General features: G+C 39.4%; 1 protein-coding gene across 2 annotated transcripts in view; it reads left to right on the plus strand.

Moving 5' to 3' along the window:
* Positions 1 to 584: 584 nt before the first annotated feature.
* The window catches only part of LOC104588646 (tRNA ligase 1-like), a 161,227-nt gene continuing 146,893 nt past the window's right edge, over positions 585 to 14,918 (plus strand). For both annotated transcript variants that reach the window (XR_002022202.2, XM_010246663.3), the window contains exons 1-5: positions 585 to 1,253; positions 1,890 to 2,378; positions 3,403 to 3,453; positions 13,573 to 13,655; positions 13,860 to 13,959. Coding sequence is in view for 1 of the 2 variants with exons in the window: in XM_010246663.3 (XP_010244965.1) it covers positions 1,071 to 1,253; positions 1,890 to 2,378; positions 3,403 to 3,453; positions 13,573 to 13,655; positions 13,860 to 13,959 (906 nt within the window). In the remaining variant the exon portion in view is untranslated. The remainder of the gene's footprint in view (positions 1,254 to 1,889; positions 2,379 to 3,402; positions 3,454 to 13,572; positions 13,656 to 13,859; positions 13,960 to 14,918) is intronic.

Below are 14,918 nucleotides of genomic sequence, written 5' to 3' on the forward strand. Positions count from 1 at the left end.
GAGAGAAAAGATTGGAGATTCGAAAAAAGCAAAAGAGAGACTTGAGGGATTAGAGAGGAGAGAAGAGAGAGAGAAAAAAACATTCGCACGCAGGAGGGAAAGAGGATCAGAAGATTTTGTTCAGAATTAATAAATGGGCAATTTTGTCATGAAAAAAGGAGATATGAATTGTATCTCATACGATGCTCTCCTTTCGTATATAGCTGCTCTTTTTTGATATTTTTTTCAAAAAAGTTGCCCTCTTTTAGTTATTATATGAAATATGCTTTCTTAATTGATATTAAGGCCGAAAAGCTACCCTTAACTAGAATCCCAACAAAATATATAAATACGGAGATATTCCCAATACAAAGCTATAAAGACTTGTTCCAACGAGCCTTGCGCCAAGTTCATTCAGAGAGATATTCCCTGTACGCGGATGATACCCGTTGTGAGGTTGGTGAGAAGATCGCTCGAGCAGGTAAGGACTCTCCTCAAAAAAGGGTAACTGGTGTGATTTTAAAAGGACCTTTTTAGGTTTAGGTTTTTCGCAATTTCGCTTTCCTGAAAGGTCCTGAAAGCGAAAATCGTGTACACACCCTGAGAACACAACATTCAGCCGCACATGGTGAATACCTCTCGTCGTTTATACGAAGAGATATTCCTTATGCACGGATCGATGCTTTCAGAGTGTGTGCACAATTTTTGCTTTCAGAATACCCCCGTCTCGCCTGAAGATTCACGTTGTTTGGAGTTTGGACTTATTGATAACCCCTCAAACCCGAATCCTCAAACTCAAACCCTGCAATCTGGTTGTGGCGGACTTCGATCCCACGTCTTTCCGTCTTTGCAAAAACCACCCGGAGACTTTACCAGCATGCCACCTGGCGCCTTCAAATGACTCATACCAAGCAGTTTTTCTTCTTCTCCATTTTTTGCTAGCAGAATTTTACTGTAGTGGAGAGTGGAGAGCGTAGAGAGCGCCGTGTGTTCATGGCGGCAGAGAATAGCTGAAATCGACACAATAAAATATTAGCTTTTGTTAACCTAATTCATTCCTCCCGTTTCGTTGCTACAGGAGCTTTATATGAATGTCTGCTCCGCACCGGATTTTCTGCGTTTTCGCACTCAGTGTATCATCATCGGCACCTAAGCCCAAGAGTTTTCTTCCATTTAATTGTTATTCTTTACATTCTTTTTCAGCTCGTTTTGCAGTAGCTGAGGCGCTCAGATTTTCTAGCTCTGTCTCTGACTCATCCATGCCGAATCGCCGGGTACGACGTTCAATCTCTTACGAGTTTCGGCTAACTTACGTTTTATTCGAACGGTTATCTACAGAATGTCTAACTACCCTCCTAGCTGAATCGTTCGATTTTTTTATTATTTTTTAATGATTTTACGAATATGGAGCTCTATCATTTGGCAATTGGCATTGGCGTGGCTTGTTTCATCATCTAAAGCTGATGATAGTGATAATCTTATTCTGTTTATAAGGCCTCTTACGCACTATTTGTTGTATTCGTGACAATTCTATTGTTTTCGTTGAACTTTACGCGTTTGATCTTTCAAACATGATAAGTTGTATACTTGTATTTACTGTCTATCTGAATGCTGGACTTTAATCCTCTTCAACCTTCTCTTGGGTTGATTGTCTTTGTGGCTCGAAATGCAAAGGCCAAAATTAGACGTTTGAAATAAAGTATTTAAGACACTTATGAAAAAAAAGTTTTTAAGACACGTGCTCGCCTTTGTACTATCTGTTGCTTAATGCGGACTAAGAACTTCAGAACGTGGTGGTAATTTATATGATTAGTTGTTAGTTGATTGAAGGAGTAAAACTGTGCTTTAACCTTTACATGCGTACATAATTCTTTGCTAATGTTGCTGAACTCCCTTACATCTTAATGCAGGGAAAAGCAGGAATAAGAGAACAGAAGTGGAAAGAGAATCCAAAATATGATAGACCATCTTTGTCCACGGAGAGTACACCTATGATTACTGAAGCTATTGCAGATAATCTGATTGGGTTGAATATAAATGAAAATGGTGGACAAGACTCTCTTTCATTCTCACCTATAAAATTTGAAAGTGCTCAAATGGCGAGCCATGTATCTGTCAAAGGTCAGACAGCTATTTGGAAGCCAAGATCATATGGGACGATGAGTGGAGCTACAGCTGTTGAAGTTAAAACTGTAGCTCCTGATCAAACTTCGGTTGCAGTTGACATCAAGGCAAATGATGTTGAAACCGCGGCAAGCAGCAAAGGTAGCTCTGGGTTGAGTAAGTTATTGAAAGGTCCCCTGGGAGCAAATTTTTCTGTGGACAACTTCACGTACTCTTTGGCACAAATTAGGGCAACCTTTTATCCAAAATTTGAGAATGAGAAGTCAGACCAAGAGGTATTAATCTTCCTTTCCCATTGTTCTTGGATATATGGCATTATGGATCCAAATTTTCACATTTCCACCAAAGATGAACAATTATCTCTCCTCAATATTGTTCATAGCATAAAATGTTGATAGTTTTAATTGATTCTTAAGTCATAAAATGTTGATAGTTTTAATTCCAAGACTGATAATTTGAATTGTCAAGAAAGGGTAAAGGGGCAAGTTTGATCTGGGGCATTTTAATCTTTTTAAGCAGAGTTACAATAGGTATTTGAGGTTTTAGTAGCTAAATCCTTTAATGAAGTTTGTTGAGTTAAAGGTCAAATCTAGAAAGTGGGGTTTTAGATGGTAGAGAATAAATAAGTTTTGTAGTCAATATTCATTTGTGTGTCTTCTCTTAAATCCAAGTTCTTTCTCAATACACACATACACACACACACACACACTATTCTACTTAGCTCTGCTGTTATTTATTTATTTTTGGCAAGATCAAGTTCACTGCTGTCCTACTTATGGATTTTGGATATATATGGTTATTCCTGGTGTCAGTATAGGTGCTGTTGCAACCATTCCAGTTTTTCGAATAAGAATACAACATAAATTTGCTAGTAGCTGTAGTCACTATGCCATTGAGTAAAAAATTATTGGGCAACATGATACCAACACGATAATTCTACTTTTTCAACTTTTTTCCATTATTGATAGACCACTTCCTTAAGAATTATGTTGCCCAATAATTTTGACCATAATATCTCATATTGTTGGGTGTGTATTGCCATAATATCCTACCTTAGTGATTACCAATTGAAATTTATGCTTATAAAAAATCAATTGAAACTTACATGTTTCTATTTTGATAATATTGGGAAATCCTTGGGCATTCTTGTGATTTCTGACCTTTTACAAGGTTAATTTTCAGATGATAAAATCATCTATAGTTTTGTTCATTTTGTTTTAACTGATAGTATAACTGATTTTCTTAGCATTATTGTTGCTGGGAGTATTGGTAATTGGTTATTTTATTTTGTACTTCCAGGTTAGAACAAGAATGATTGAGATGGTCTCTTGTGGCCTGGCTACATTAGAGGTAGGGATACTCATGCCTTTCTTTTGCTTATTAATGTTAGGAGAATTGGTAGTTGGTTATTTTTATACTCATGTCTCTCCATTGCTTCACAGAAAGCATTATATTCGTTCTCTTTTCCAATTTGTAATTGACCTCAATTTCACAATTTAATAGAAGACATGAACCTTTATAATATGGGATTTGTGTTCCTAATCCATAAATAGTTTTGATGAGACTTTTAGTTGAGTCAATGGGCAGTCTCCTTTATTTTTGACAATAAACAAAAAAAAAAATCATTGAAGGGAAAAATACCAAAGTAATAAAACCAAGTTTGATGAGATGGTAAATGGCCATGGTCATGCAGTCAGATCAGAGCTTCTTGCAGTCCTACAAGGATTAAAGTTGGCAAAAAGTAATAACTACACTAATATCATTGTTGAAAGGGACTCAAACATGGGCCAAATCCAACAGGCGTATTCCTTAGTCCCTTCAGTATGTGCTAAGGGAAGTGGAAAAGATTGCAAAAGAAATAGTGACTGAATTTAAGTGGCTTAGAAGGTGTGCAAATGGTTTAGCTGACTCCCTAGCTAAAGAAGGGGTTATGAGGCAACAATTGTTTTGGGCGTCCTTGTAATTTGGGTTTGCAAGTAGGGATTGACACTCTGGTCAAACAAGTTGTATTAATCATTCCTACATTCCAAATATTATAATAAAATCATTTTTTTGCTAATAAAAAAAGGGGGCTCAAAATTGATGAGGGATTTCTTATGGGAGCCTGGTGAGGAGAAGAGGGATCATAGAGTTAGATGGAAAGTAGTAAGTAGAAGTAAGGAGTGTGGGGTCTAGGGTTAGGAAATCTGTAGAAGAAAAATGGGGCTTTATTGGGTAAGTGGTTTTGGAGATTACCTGAGGATAGGGACAAATTGTGGGTGAGTATTCACGGGCTTGTAGTGGATGGTTGGGATGTTGGAGTACTGACTAGGGCCACAAGAGCTTCTCCTTGGAAGGCCATCCATGCTATTCTACCTTCCTTCTAAGTTCCTCCCATATATCAGGTATGATTTGTGCTCTGGTAATTTGGTAAGGTTTTGGGAACATATTTGGGTGGGGGATCTTGCTTTGAAAGATCAGTTTCCTTCTTTGTTTTCCCTCTCAAGATACAAAGATGAGCATGTATCCACTTTTTTTGTTCCTTCTAGTTCCAAACACTGGCTTTGATTGGGAATTGGGCTTAATAAGAGGTATAAGGGTCTTGGAACTAAACAGTGTCATGGCTTTTCTTCACATACTTGAAGGGGTTTTCCTGGATCCTTCCAAACCTGATAGTCAAATTTGGACTGAATCCCCCTTTGGTACATTCTCGTGCTTCTTTCTTCAAGGTTCCAACTCAGCCCTTTGATAGCTTGGGGCAATTTTTCCCTGTTATAGAGGTTTGGGTAGACCTATCCCTCCCAAAATTGGAGGTTTCTGTTGGGAAGTGTTCTAGAGAGAATAAATACTTGTGATTTGCTCCAAAAGAAAAAGAACCAATTGGTACTTATCCCTGCATTGGTGTGTTCTTTGTAAAACTAATGGAGATGTAGGTGGAGCCCCCATTCCATTTGGGAGTGGTTCTTTTGGGTGTAGGTGGAACCCCCCGCCAAATATGCAAAGTTTGTTTACCTCTACATTTTTTAGTTGGACAAAGAAGAGGGGAAGGTTGTTGTAGAGATGTTTAAGAGCTCCCTTGAGTTGGACCATTTGGGAGGAAAGGAACTCAATGATTTTCTTGGACAAGGAAAGGAGTAGAGAGGCTATTATTGAGACAATCACTGCTAGGGTGGTTCAATGGATTAAATCTATGGAGTCATTTGCTGACTTTTTTTTTTTGGATCAGAAAATAAGACTTTTATTAAGATCAAAGATATATTGAATTACAAGAGTTTGGTTTCAGCACTGCAATGACCCAAGCTACAAACACATACTGTTATCTGTTGCTCCAATCTGCTCAGCCAGCTTTAATCCTTGTAGGAGAGCCAGAGATTCACCCTGAATTGAGTCAACAATACCTATTGGTTCTGAGAAAAGTGCTACAACTTCTCCTTGATGATTTCTAAGCACACCCCCTATACCTGCCCTTCCCGGGTTGCCAAAGGAACTCCCATCAAAGTTTAGTTTTAGTTTATTTAGTGCAGGTGGCTTCCAGTCCACTCTCACAATTTCTTTGGGTACATCTGTTTGTGCCACTTCAGTCCAGTACTTTAGAATGTCATTCGTGAAGAAGTTTTTGAATAGTTCCATGGTCATCATCCAATGTGCAGTTCTGATTTTTATGGCTTCAATGGTTTCCTCCACAGCCATTTCCCTAGGAGGGCTGTATTTTTCTTTAAGATGATCCCTATACCTAGGCTACCTTGCTCCTTAGGTTTGCAGACTTGTTCCCACTTCACTAAATGATCCCTCTTTTCATCACTGGGTTCCCACAAAAAATCCCTCATTATCCTTTCTAACTTCCTAACTATTTTCACCGGGATCCTAAAGGTGGAGAGGAAATAAGTGAGCAGATTTGCTAAGGTGGATTTTATCAAGGTTATTCTTGCCCCCAAGGAAATATAACTTCTCTTCCATATTGCCAACTTCTTAGTGAATCTCTCTAAAACTGGTTTCCAGAAGCTTTCAGATTTCAGGTTTCCCCCCAAGGGCATACCTAGGTATTCTAGAGGCCATCTTTTCACTTCATAGCCTAGTAAATCTGCAATATCTTGGATGTCACCCTCTTCTAAGTTTAATCCAGCTACATAACTTTTTCCCTAATTCACTTTTAGTTTTGAGGCCTGTTGAAACTAATCCACTAAAATTTTCAGGTTCCTCAAATTAGGTTCATCACAACTCTCATAGAAAATGATAGTATCATCTGCAAATTGCAGGTGAGACACCAGCACCTCTGATCTGCCAATCCTCCAACCTTTAAATTGATTTTCTTGGTCAGCTTTGATGATTTGTCTACTCAAAACCTTAGCAACAAAGGTAAACAAGAAGGGGGATAAGAGGTCACCTTGTCTCAGTCCTCTTTTGGCCGAGAAGAAGTCCTTTGCTACCCCATTTAAAAGGACGGAAAAATGTACTGAGCTAATACATCCTTTAATCCATAGTCTCCATCTTTCACCCAAACCCACCTTTTCCATGAGATTCAACAGGAAAGACCAATCCACCATATCATAGGCTTTCTCTAGGTCTAATTTACAAACAAGCCTTTGCCACCTTGTTTTTCTCTTCGCTGCCACACATTCATTTGCCACTAAGATTTGATCCACTATTTGTCTCCCTTCTACAAAAGCTCCTTGGTTATGAGAAATGACAAAGGGCTGACAGTCTTCAGTCGACCAACCAGAACTTTTGCACTGTCTTATACATAATACCCACAAGACTTATTGATCTATAATCCTTAGGGGTTTTGGTGTCGTTATTTTTAGGCATGTTGATGCTTGGAATGGCCGAGGTCAACACAATCAATTTACTCCCAAGCTGAGGTGCGAGGGGCCCAAGGCCAAGGTGGCCGAGGGTAGGTAGATCGATCCTATAAAGGGAGAGAACACGCCAAAGGCCCCGGGTTGAGATCCGAGGCGGAGACTCCGACGGTCAAGTTAGTATGTTGGTGCGGGGTGACCGAGGTCTGAGGTATGAGGGCTCAGATGAGGTCACAAGGGAAGATAAGAAATCTCAAGGAGAGCTCGAGAGTCTTAAGTTTTGGACCCTTTACCTTGGGGGTAAGCACCTCTTATTTATACTTGAGGCCGCTGGGTCATGGTAGAGCTCGGGCGGTCGAGATGGAGCCTGTAGGGGAGCGTGACCATCTAAGGCCGCTAGGTGACCATGCGCGATTGGTTTCGTGAGGCCCGCCTAGCTCAGCCCTGAGTGCGTTGTGATTGGTCCCGCGAGGCCCGCCGAGCTTGGCTCTGTGTGTGCCTTGATTAGTTCTGCCTTGAGCTGCGTTGACTGGCACGTGTAGGCTTGCCATTGGTCGAGCTGAATGCGCCTACATCATTTGCCCCCCACTCCTGAGGCCGTGGTGGAGGTCCAAACTGGGGGCCTTGGCTTTGGCCGAAGGGAGTGTGTTGGTAGCGTTGGGAGGCACCGTTGGGTCTCCTGACGAGGTGTCCTGCGGTGGCGCCGTCTTGGCTTCGCTCCCTTCTCTCGGGGAGTTGTGGAGGTTCCTTCTGTTGGGGGCTTCAGCCTCGGCCCCAAGACCGTCGCTGTGGGGGGACGAGGAGGAGGCCTTGCCCCCCTGCCCTGTGCTGGCGTGGAAGCGAATCCGTGGATGCCTCGACTTTGGCTACGAGTGCTTTCGGCGGGGCATTTGGGTGCTTGAGTAGGGGACTTGGCCGCATACGGGTGGAGCTTGTCCTATTTGGCCCGTGAACCATGGAGGAGACGGGACCCATGCAAGCTAGGTTGTATGTTGGTTGGACCGGTTTGGCTGGCCGGACCAGCAAGATATGGTGGGCTGACTGGTTGGTTCGCATGGCATCGCTTTGTCTTCCTGAGGTGAGTGACGCATGTCGTCCAGTGGGCGGGACCGCAGAGGTGGTCGTCGCATAGCCGTTGGATCAAGCACGATCTGGGCCGTTCATTTTTCTTTAAATAGGGGCCTTAGTCGCGCATTTCTTTGCCATTTGCTTTCGAGTACCCTTGCTCTCAAGAGACCTTTGCCTTCCAGAGCCCTCGGCTTGCTTGCCACTTTCTAGAGTTCCTTGCCTTCGTCCTCGCCTTAGGTAAACACCTCACCATGTCTTACTCCAACTCTGGCCCAGAATGCTATGAACTTCCAAATTCCTCATGGGTGAGCTCATTCCTAACCCCGTCCAGAATGCTATGAACAACTTTAAGAGCCCTCAAAAAAATTTACTGCCACACATGAAGCCAAAACATCCGCCTTGAAAAACAAATTTGTACTCAGCCACCCTCTAAGATAATCTATAATTAAATTTGTCACCTTTTTCTACCTGGAAGGCTGGAACTGCTTTTGTTAAAAAATCCTCCTGTTTCTCTCCCTCTAAATGGATGACAGAACTGCCAAAGGAATTGCATTCCACAAGATCCTACCCTTTTTGCTCATACTCCCAACTTTCCAGCTTTCAAGAAGGGCCTTGACATAGCTAAGCATGCAGAAGGAAAACTGAATAGCCTTGAAAAAATGTGTCAAGATTCTCGGTGAGAACTCACAGTGGAGAAACAAGTGGTTGGAAGTCTCTTCCCCCTTACCGCGTAAGACACAAGAGACATAACCCTTTTCTAACCAACAAAGCCTTCGTCAAACACTTTTCTCCAACAGCTACCCAAACAAAAAATTTCACCTTAGTGAGGGCCAGACCACCCCAGGCAATTTGACTGGGGAAAGCATCTAGAGTGGCAGGCTCCAAACCAGTATTTAAGGACTTAACTGAAAAGGATTCAGACTTGGACCATCCCCAACAACGCTGATCTGGAGCCAAGGGTTTAACCTTATACCTTGCAGCCTTGACAACAACTCTGCCACCTAAGGAATCTCCTAATCGTTAAAATCTCTTCTGAAAGAGGCAACCCAGACAAGAGAATCTCCAGAAACAACATAGCAATCAGTTACCGTAAGCTTCTTTATCAGAAGCCAGAAGAAATAACTCTGGAAACAACTCTTTCAATGGGATGTCAGAACACCAAATGTCACTTAAAAAATTCAGTGTGGTACCATTCCCAACCTTATATTTAATTCCTTTCACAAACTGAGGATAAGCTTTATAGATCCCTTTCCACACCCCACAGAGCATTGGCAGATTATTATTCCAGTCTCTTTAATGTAGCTGTCAATAAAGAGGCAACTGTAGCTGAGGTCTTCTCTACTGACAGCAGTAATGGCACCTGGTCTCCTATTTTCAGAAGAAATCTCTTTGACTGGGAGATTGAGAGCCTTGAAGACATGTTACTTCAGCTCAAGCAGTTTCAGCCTATTGCTTCTGAGGAAGATGGCAGAATTTGGAAGTGGGATAAAAAAGGGTAATTCTCTATCAATAAAAAAGGGTAATTCTCTACCAAGAACCCCCTATTTGCTAATGTTGTTCATTCATTCATTGCAATAAAATATCTTCTTAAAAGGCAATGAAAGTTATAAAATCATTATTTTTTATGTGAGAAATAAGAATTTCAGACTCTAACATAGACTTGTTCGGGCTTGCCTTGAGGGGCATGGTACAAAGGTGACTCATAGAATCAAGAATGCAATATGTTTTGCATCACATTAACTACTTGAAGCAATGCAATTAAGGAAAAAAAGAGATTCTGGGTTTTTCATGCTTGAAAATGCTTTATATGTTGGCTTTTATTTTTAAATTTTCATTTGAATACACTTTACATGTTATGTTTATGTATTTTAATTTTAGATAATAGATTTTTTAAATCATTTATTTAAAATTTAAGTTTATATTTTTATTAACATTATGTTTAATATTTTTTGATTTTTTTTTGAATTTTCTGACTTTTTTTGATTTTTTACCTTTTTTTTTTGTAATTTTGCGCCTTTCTTAAAAAGGCACGCGCCTTGCCTTGTGCCTCAGTCGCAAATTGGCCCTTGCGCTTTTTTTGCGCTTTGCGCTTTTAAAACACTGGGGCAACCCCTCCTTTCCCATCAAAGTTCTTTGGGCATGGAAAGTGCCTTCAAAAGTAGCTTTTCATATCTGGACAGCAGCCTGAGGTAAATGCCTTACCAAGGACAAACTAAGTAGAAGAGGCATCCCAGTCACTTCCTTAAATTGCTCCCTCTGTAATGCTGAATAGGAGATTGCTTAATTTTTGAAGGCAAATCCTCTCAATTAGATGAAATCACCCATAACTTAACAGCAAAGATCCACTCTTGGGCTAAAACTTCTAAGCTATTAATTGAAACCCTTTTTTGCAATTCCCTCTATACTTGTACATGAGGGGTTTTTCCTCCCCATGTACAACATACTCTCTTATATATCAATACAATATGTTTATTCTAAAAAAAATGGTGCTTTTGGCCTCTCTTGTATGGATCATTATCATCATCATCTAGGCCTTGTCTCAACTATATGGGGTACATGAATCATGTTTTACCATTCCGTTCTGTTCAGTGATATCCATTTTTAAATCGAGTACTTAAATCATTTCTTTTTTTTTCTTGATCAGAATGCTTAAATCATTTCTTACTACTTCAATCGATGTCTTTTTCGGTCTGCCCCTGACCCTTCTAGCTCCTCCAACTTACAACAGATTGCTTCTTCTTATGGCTGTTGTAGATGGTCTTCCATGCATGTACTTCAACCCATGTCCTTTTTGTATGGATGCATAAATCAACCAATAGTATGGTACACTAGCAAGACCAAGTGCTAGCAGGGAACAACTGTTTTGGTCCAAGGGGAAAGCTTGTAATTTCTGGAAAACACAGCTTTGGAACTGGAAAGGATTAATGAGAACCCTGCTTTTTTTGCTGGAGCTCAGGAAGAGTGTTTTAGCAAGTAGAAGACTTAAAAAACAGTGAAAGAATCAAGATGTATTTGGCTTAACATGTTTTCTCTAGACTAAAAGAAGAGTTTAGTGGTTTAAAGGTCGGAGTATTATCTCTTGGGGGTGGTTTTGTTCTTGGTCTTGTTGAGAGAGGCTGATGTTCTTGTTGGGTTGAAGACTTGAAGTTTGATTGTTTGTGCTATCTTTATGGTTTTGTTTGGTTTGGACTGTTTGGACTGTTTGGGGGTGTTGGGTGATGTGGAGGTTTATATTAGGTGGATTTGTGGGTTCTTGGGTTTTTGCTGGTTTTTTCTGTTGGGTTAAGTGTCTGGTTTGGAGATCTTCTTTGGAAGTTGAAGTTTGTCTTTTCTTTTCTTTCTTGAGTTACTTCTGGTCACTCCCCTTTCTACCTTCTTTTTTTTTTCTTTTATAATAAATTTTGTTTTATTACAAACAATCTTGTAATTTATGAAATTATATCAGTTTGGGATGGGTGGTAGGGGTGCATGTTGTGCGTATTCATTTCTTTTAATTATTTATCAATAAAGTCATCAGTTACCACTAAAAAAATCCTATTATGGCCAGATGAGAAGGGCTATACTGATATGCATAATCTGAGCAAGGAAAAACAGGATAAAACAACAAAAGGAAATGAACACAAAAACATGTAAGACTCAAAAATTCCCCCAATGCACCTATAGAGTAACCCTTTATTTTTCTTTATTCTCCCTTTGATATTACAAGCATACTAGTGTTTTAAAAGCGCAAGGGCCAATTTGTGACTGAGGCGCAAGGCGAGGCGCGTGCCTTTTTAAGAAAGGCGTAAAATTACAAAAAAAAAAGGTAAAAAATAAAAAAAGTGCAAAAAATATTAAACATAATGTTAATAAAAATATAAACTTAAATTTTAAAATAAATGATTTAAAAAACCTATTATCTAAAATTAAAATACATAAACATAACATGTAAAGTGTATTCAAATGAAAATTTAAAAATAAAAGCCAACATATAAAGCATTTTCAAGCATGAAAAACCCAGAATCTCTTTTTTTCCTTAATTGCATTGCTTCAAGTATGAATGTGATGCAAAACATATTACATTCTTGATTCTATGAGTCGCCTTTGTAGCACGCCCCTCAAGGCAATTCGGGCTTGCCTCGAGGGGCGTGGCTGGGGGTCTGGGGGCGGAGCCCCCGGCCCAGCCGTTAGACTCAAAAAACAGCAAAAAGCGCAAAATTTTAATAAGGTAGGATATTTAAACTGATCTAAATTTTCTGCAGGTTCATAAAAAAACTGATCTATTTAAACCATAATCGTGAGCAAATACATAAATATACTCTTGAAAGATAAGTGGATATAGAAAATCTATCTATTTCTAAATATCTTTGTAATACCTCCATTCATTTGAAATTCGATTTGAACCAAAGGTAGGATATTTCTTGGTTATCAAATGATACATAGTGTGATAAAGTCAAAACAAGGTATATAGTAAGAAAGGAATAGATACCTCGAGGACAGGTAGGCTAATCAACGGATCCTCTATCCTCTCTTTTTTCATCCAATTTAAATTTATTTGTGTTCGTTCGTTATAGGATAATGAGATAGTTAGAAATCCTTTATTTTTGCAACCCGATTGCTCTTTTGACTTTGGAAAAGAAAAAATTATCTTTATCAATATATCGATTCTTCTACACATTTGTCTTCACTCTATAATGGGGAATAATTAGGATTCATTAAAAAAATCGATAATCCACTCATAGGGGAACCCTTTCCCGCATCAGGCACTAATCTATTTTTAACGTCTAATTAGATTGGGTAATCATTCGAATTAAGAACAGAAGCTTGCTGCTTTTTGTTTCTCTATAATTGGAGCCATAGGGCTCTATCCATTTATTCACTCGACCCAACTTTGTATGAATTTTGTGTCGCGCTCAAAAATTCAAATAAGATTTTGTACCAATCCAGTAAGGATGAAGTATTCTCAGAGTTCTCCATTGATACAACATGCTATTTTTTCCTTTCATTCCCTTTCAGTATCAGTCGCGGTCTTACAAACTCTACCAATGGTGTGGATGAATTCGTTGCTTCATCCAAATGTGTAAAAGATCCTAGCCGCTCCACTTTTTTCCTTAATTGCATCGCTTCAAGTAGTTAATTTCGCCTTTGTAGCATGCCCCTTGAGGCAATTCGGGCTTGCCTCGAGGGGTGTGGTCGGGCCCAGCCGTTAGACTCAAAAAACAGCAAAAAGCGCAAAATTATAAAAAGGTGCATGCCTGGGCTGAGGCGCAAGGCGCACCAGGCGTGCGCCTTTTGAAGGAGGTGCGTCTAGGACTTGGGTGAGGCGCATACCCCAAAATGTGCCTCGCCTGTGCGCCTAGGCATGCCTGATTTTAAATCACTGAAGCATACAATGTCTCTATGGTCTTTTATTTATCAAAAAATGTCTCTATGGTCTTTTGTAAGTTCTTTTTTTTAATGAAGATTTTGTTTTACCCTAAAAAATATTACAAGCAAAATGTGCAACTATATTTTGCTTCTTCCTTTAGCTTATTCTTTCATATTTTCTGTTTTAAGAATATGATTGGTGTTGCTTAAATGATTCTGTGGGGTGTTTCTATGAAAAGGTATGAAAATTATGCATGTTTCATAGACAAGTGTTTTACAGGTCTCACTAAAACACTCTGGGTCTCTTTTTATGTATGCGGGGCATGAAGGTGGAGCATATGCCAAGAACAGCTTCGGGAATATGTACGCAAATTATTCAATTTGTTCTTTTTTATGATTAACTCAGAAAATGGAGTCATTAATTCAATTCGTTCTTTGGATATCTTTCTTCTTCTTCTTCTTCTAATTTTTCTTTTTGATTCTTTCATTGTTTTCTCCCCATGGTTGTTTGATAGTTTTAGTTTCGAACATTGAGTTGAAACATTGGCAACTGTATTTCTAGTGCAGATACACTGCCGTTGGTGTTTTTGTTCTTGGGCGGATGTTTTCTGAGGCATGGGGCACTGAAGCAAGCAGAAAGCAAGCAGAATTCAATGACTTTCTTGAGGTAATTTGCAGATTTTTTTGAGGAATGCAGCAGACAGTTACTTGTCTTGTTTGATCTAAAACGCCTGACCTTGATATTGAATTATTGGTTGCTATTTTAGTGAATCAACTTCATTGTGTTTCAGTTAATGGAGTTGATACCTGAATGATATTGTATTTCAAATTCCAGTTTACACTAAAACCTTAAAATAACCACTATTGGTCCAGAAGCCAAACTCCATTATAATGCTGCCACTTGTCTTTTATCTGTATGGAACATTGCTTTGGCTTTAACTTGGTCTTAGTAGTTCCAATAATTTTAATTTCTATTCAGTGCTTACTCAAGACTTAGAAGTTCAGAACAGTTTTTCTTAGTGTGATTTTGGTTAGTAACTGTTGATAACTATATTGATATTTAAAAGAAGAATGGCCCTCTAGTCACTGATCTGGTTTCCCTTAGCTTCTCCTTAGCGTATCAAACCCAGTGCAATTGATTCTTTGTTGCTCCTTGTTTTGCTAGACCATCTAACAAACTGCTGGCAAATCTTTATTTTTGAAGAGGTAAAGTAAAATTGTATTAATCAAAAGAAAGATATACAAGTATATTGGCTTAATTGTACAAAGGATTCTGTACATATGAGCACCATTAAGGGTAGGGGTGATTATGGCTAGGCTAGGCTTAGCACCTGTGATAAAGGTTATAGCCTAGGCCCGGGCCTGGCCCAGCCCGGACCTGGGGCCCAAGTTGGACTTTGGGTCTATGGCATCTAATAATAAAAATATAATTATTAAGAATATTTTAAATTAAATGATGTATAATACATGAAAAAAATATTGCACAAGCCCAAGCTAGGCCGAGGTTGGCTAGGCTGGGCCTATGGCACAAGGCATGGGGCCATGGGCCTCATTTAAGTCTTAGGCTTGGCTTGGCTTGTCTGTCCTTTTATAGATGAAAGCAAGGCCTTCATTCCCATTCCTAAG

This window comes from Nelumbo nucifera, chromosome 2, assembly GCF_055504915.1.
Source record: "Nelumbo nucifera cultivar China Antique chromosome 2, China Antique-T2T, whole genome shotgun sequence".
In the NCBI taxonomy this organism is placed as follows: Eukaryota; Viridiplantae; Streptophyta; class Magnoliopsida; order Proteales; family Nelumbonaceae; genus Nelumbo; species Nelumbo nucifera.